The sequence below is a fragment of the Palaemon carinicauda genome, chromosome 5, assembly GCF_036898095.1.
Source record: "Palaemon carinicauda isolate YSFRI2023 chromosome 5, ASM3689809v2, whole genome shotgun sequence".
Classification (NCBI taxonomy): domain Eukaryota; kingdom Metazoa; phylum Arthropoda; class Malacostraca; order Decapoda; family Palaemonidae; genus Palaemon; species Palaemon carinicauda.
Window position 1 is genome coordinate 85,679,258 of NC_090729.1, and position 5,594 is coordinate 85,684,851.

General features: G+C 41.4%; 1 protein-coding gene across 1 annotated transcript; it reads right to left on the reverse strand.

Annotated features, from left to right (window-relative positions):
• Positions 1 to 1,584: 1,584 nt before the first annotated feature.
• Positions 1,585 to 4,728, reverse strand: LOC137641008 (trichohyalin-like). Its single transcript, XM_068373459.1, has 4 exons — positions 4,322 to 4,728; positions 3,693 to 3,835; positions 2,656 to 3,503; positions 1,585 to 2,286 (listed from the first exon to the last, which is right to left on the reverse strand). The coding sequence occupies exons 1-4, from the start codon at positions 4,726 to 4,728 to the stop codon at positions 1,585 to 1,587; spliced, it is 2,100 nt and encodes a 699-aa protein (XP_068229560.1).
• Positions 4,729 to 5,594: the final 866 nt, after the last annotated feature.

Sequence of the window (5,594 nt, forward strand, 5' to 3'; positions counted from 1 at the left end):
CGTCATCATAGGCCGGGCGGTTAAGCCAAGCGTCATCATCGGCCGGGCGGTTAAGCCAAGCGTCATCATCGGCCGGGCGGTTAAGCCAAGCGTCATCATCGGCCGGGCGGTTAAGCCAAGCGTCATCATCGGCCGGGCGGTTAAGCCAAGCGTCATCATCGGCCGGGCGGTTAAGCCAAGCGTCATCATCGGCCGGGCGGTTAAGCCAAGCGTCATCATCGGCCGGGCGGTTAAGCCAAGCGTCATCATCGGCCGGGCGGTTAAGCCAAGCGTCATCATCGGCCGGGCGGTTAAGCCAAGCGTCATCATCGGCCGGGCGGTTAAGCCAAGCGTCATCATCGGCCGGGCGGTTAAGCCAAGCGTCATCATCGGCCGGGCGGTTAAGCCAAGCGTCATCATCGGCCGGGCGGTTAAGCCAAGCGTCATCATCGGCCGGGCGGTTAAGCCAAGCGTCATCATTTGCCGGGCGGTTAAGCCAAGCGTCATCATTGGCCCAAGCGGGCCGGTTAAGCCAAGCATCATTATCGGCCTAGAAAACTAAACAATAAAATACTATTCCTTAAAAAAATATTCCTTTTACAAAATAAAAAAAAAAAATAATTCCTTTCACAAAAGGAAATAAGAATTTATTCCTTTCAAAATAAAAATTATATATTATTCCTTTCACAAAACTAAAAAAAAAAATGTCACAAAATTATAATCCTTTAGAAAAAAATACATTATCTCTTACCAACAAAAATAGGAATGTGAGGACATCAACTTAATCTCGAGTGCTGCCATTACCAAAACTTCCTCTGCTGCCCTGCCCCCATCCTTTCTTGAACCCTCTCCATCAGCTGCTGCAGCCATTGGATGAGCACCTGTTCTGACAGACCTCGCTTGAAGAAACACAGCTTCCTCCTTCAACATATAAGGACAAGTCTACTGCATACTAAAAGAAGCCTAGCTCGTTCCCTCTGCAGAGCCGGTCTTCTAGATTATTCCCCCAGAACCACCCGAAGGTTGGTATCCGGAAGAATAGATCCAGATATCCGATCATTTGTACACTTGACAAGGGTCCTGTACTCGTTCACCAAGGTACATAGCATACTGGAACGCGCCAGGTTTCTTCCCTCTGCAAAGACTGTTGTCCTCGAGCTGGATATTTAAGCCTTGCATCCCTCAAGCTGGACAGTCCTTCCAAGCCTCCTCCTTCTAGCTGGGCAGTCAGTCATTCAGGCCAAGGATCCAGGGGGGGAGGGGGGGGGGGAAAGCATCATCTACGTTTGGAACTGGTGTCTGCAACTTCCTGAATAGGTTGAGCACAATTATTTGAAGGTTTGGTCCTGGCAACACTCGGCTAAATCTCCTTTTCCTCACAAAATAAACTGAAAAGATTTTTTTTTTTTCAGATTTTTTATTTTTTTTAGATTTTTTTTTTTTAGATTTTTTATTTTTTTTAGATTTTTTTTTTTTTTTTAGATTTTTTTTTATTTTTTTTTAGATTTTTTTTAATTTTTTTTTTTAGATTTTTTTTTTTATTTTGGGGGGGTTTTTGTTTGTCATATTGTTTTTCTCCATCCCTTCGCTGATCCAAGTATTAATTTAGCGAAGTCTCCTCAGAAGCCTATCGATATGAGTAGCTGCTAATTGAACCTGCTCGATGGTACCACTAATGGTGATAAAATTATTGTTGATTTGCCATGGGAGCTTTATTAAGCTGACGCCACTCTGCCGGGTGATTTCCGTCAGCGTCCTTCCACCCACTCCACATATGACTCGGTGGAACTTGCTTGGGACGTCCAAGTCGACAGTCACGTGACCCTCGACGTCATAGTCCCTTGTGGTGTAAACTCCAACCTTTGCACCTTGGAAGATGATATGGCTGCCAGATCCACCGCCGATTGTCGAGTTAAAGAACCCATCTGTACCTCTTCCTGTATGGGGTGAGGAAGAAACCCTTTTATGATTCTCGGGTTCCAGGTCAAAGACGATAGGTTTGCGAGCGGGTTTTTTCTTTGCAATCTTCTCTTCCTTTTGCTTTTCCTCCTTTTCCTTTTGGAGTTTCTCCTCTTCCCGGAGGCAGTTGACAGGGACAGGTCCTTTTGAGGCTAGTAGTCTGCCCAACACCTGACCCAAACCAGATATCCCTCCGTCAGGCTCGTTCTCCAACTCCTCCTTGTGTCCGTTGGCAAGCAGGTCCTCTGCCTTAACTACATTGTCTTCCCCTTTTTTATTGACAATGACATCCATTTGGACATCTTCCTTCTGTCTATCCATCTTAACATCCATTTGGACATCTTCCTTCTGTCTATCCATCTTAACATCCATTTGGACATCTTCCTTCTGTCTATCCATCTTAACATCCATTTGGACATCTTCCTTCTGTCTATCCATCTTAACATCCATTTGGACATCTTCCTTCTGTCTATCCATCTTAACATCCATTTGGACATCTTCCTTCAGTCCATCCATCTTAACATCCATTTGGACATCTTCCTTCTGTCTATCCATCTTAACATCCATTTGGACATCTTCCTTCTGTCTATCCATCTTAACATCCATTTGGACATCTTCCTTCTGTCTATACATCTTAACATCCATTTGGACATCTTCCTTCTGTCTATCCATCTTAACATCCATTTGGACATCTTCCTTCTGTCTATCCATCTTAACATCCATTTGGACATCTTCCTTCTGTCTATCCATCTTAACATCCACCTCGGTCGAGATTGTTAAACCTGATCTTCCAAGTTTCACTTTCCTTATTCCAGGTTTGTTTTCGTCTTTTTTCTTATCTCTCTCTTCAAGTTTCTCCTTGAGTAAAGAGGTGATTTCATTTGCGGCAAGCAGCTCGTCCTGCAGACTAATATTTTCTTTGGTGATTTGGACGATCCTGTTCTCTGCCACTTCCTTACTAGAACTTAAATGGCCGATGCGTTCCTGGAGAGAATCTCTCTCCTTGGCTATGGAAGTTATCGTCTCCTTTAGTTCGCCAATCTCTTCTTGAGCCTTAGACAACTCATCTTCCAGCCTATAGACTTCCTTCTTAACGTCTTTTAACGTCTTTACGAGGCAACTGTAATTTCCCTCATTTGTCAAGTTTTTCATCCTGGCCTCAGTCAGGCTAATTTCCAACCTCTCTTTCTCTGTTGCCATCTCTCTGATAATCTGCATTTGCTTTTCATTTGTCTCATTCAGTTCATCTATTTCTGCCTCAAATACAGATTCGAGGCGATGAATAGAGGCCACCTTTTCACGATCCACTTTTTGTAGTTTCTCGCCGAATTCTAGGTGGTTTTGTTCCATCTCACATAATTTATTTAAATGTTCTTTCTTGAGACATTCTAACTCATCCAAGAGGCATTTGTACCTTTCATTCCTGATTATATCATTTATCCTTGCCTCAGTTAGGCTCTTTTCAAGTACATTTCTCTCCACTGAAATCTCCCCAATCACTTCGATCTTCTCATGAACTATCTTATTTAGTTCTCTGTTGTCTTGGCGAGCTTTTTCCAATTGCTCTGTAAGTTCAATGATTTTCTGATCCTTCTCGGTCATCTCAGTTTGATATTTTCCAAGGACAACGTTTTGATTGAAGATTTCCTTTTTCAGATTTTCGTTTGTTAGTTCCAGGTCGTCATTAATGTTTACCAAATTGTCCATCTCGATTTTCCTATCGATTTGAAGAGCTCCAACGACGTTAGAGAGACGTTGAGTCTCTGCTAACAACTCTTCTTTCTCTGCTAACAACTCTTCTTTCTCTGCTAACAAATCTTCTTTCCCTGCTAACAACTCTTCTTTCTCTGCTAACAACTCTTCTTTCTCTGCTAAGAATCTTGACTCGACTTCCTTTCTAGAGCTGATATCCTTTTCCTTCTCGGTCAACTCAGTTTGATATTTTCCTAGGACAACGTTTTGATTGAAGATTTCCTTTTTCAGATTTCCGTTTGTTAGTTCCAGGTCGTCATTAATGTTTGTCAAATTGTCCATCTCGATTTTCCTATCGATTTGAAGAGCTCCAACGACGTTAGAGAGACGTTGAGTCTCTGCTAACAACTCTTCTTTCTCTGCTAACAACTCTTCTTTCTCTGCTAACAACTCTTCTTTCTCTGCTAAGAATCTTGACTCGACTTCCTTTCTAGAGCTGATATCCTTTTCCTTCTCGGTCAACTCAGTTTGATATTTTCCTAGGACAACGTTTTGATTGAAGATTTCCTTTTTCAGATTTTCGTTTGTTAGTTCCAGGTCGTCATTAATGTTTACCAAATTGTCCATCTCGATTTTCCTATCGATTTGAAGAGCTCCAACGACGTTAGAGAGACGTTGATTCTCTGCTAACAACTCTTCTTTCTCTGCTAACAACTCTTCTTTCTCTGCTAACAACTCTTCTTTCTCTGCTAAGGATCTCGACTCTACTTCCTTTCTGGAGCTGATTTCCCTTTCCAGGGAAATGATGCGTTCCTCCATTCTCCTCTGAATACTCTCCTCCTCCTCCTCTCTCTTCGGTCCCGTTTCTGAGGGTCCTCCTCCCACCTTCTCCTCCATCCCGTCCTCAGAGTTTAGAGGCTTCGAAGTCCTTAGCCAAGAGGTCATCCTATACATTAAGGATCCTTCCTCTTCTGGTTCCATGAAAACCACACCACCCACTTTCTTCTGAACTTGAAGATGGCCAGTAGTAGACTGGGACATCTTGTTGGTTCTTCCTTGTTGTAAGCTGCTGAATATTCCTAAAAATCTCTGATCCATTTTGATTCGCTCAAAAAATCTATGTAATAGATGACCATATTGTTCTTCCTCTATCAACTCTATTATGAAAAAAGAATGAATGTAGCCAACAAACGATCCCCGGAGACCCTTTTGGATGCAGATTCCGCCTGAAGACTAAACGGAAAGACAAGAATTATCATTGAAGACTGGAGACGATTTCGTTGGCTCCGAGAAGAACCCTGAACTCCTCAGGGAGGGAAATTCCCCTCTTCTGCTGGGGGGGGGGGAGGGGGGGAGACTAATATCCTCCACTTGTTTTCGTTATTGATTCAAGAAACTCTGTCGTATGATTCTCGTATCTTTCCTTCTTCGGAATATTAGATTTCCGCCATTGAACATTCTCTGTTCATCCTTTCCAAGGAGAAATTCTCCGAAAAGTTTTACAGAAAAAAGAAGAAATATACAACATCTAGTAACATTGAAAAATAATTACATTAATAGATTTTACTGTCATTTTCTTGTGCAACAAATGATGTCTGCTACGTCGATATAGAGTTTCTCTACATTAAAAAAAAATGAAGAAATTGGAAATTTTTTTCCAGCTCTTTCGAAACCGAATCGTTTTCGTTCAGCTTCGCCAAGAAATCTCGGAATGAGGGAAAAATTAGTTTTCGGTCAATGTAAATTTCACACAAAAATCTCATATTCCATTATTATTATTATTATTATTATTATTATTATTTATTATTATTATTATTATTATTATTATTATTATTATTATTATTATTATTATTGTTGTTGTTGTTGTTGTTGTTGTTGTTGTTGTTGTTGTTGTTGTCGGTGATGGTGTCTTAAGATTGTGTACAAAATCTTTGAACATTAAGAGTATTATATACGTATATATA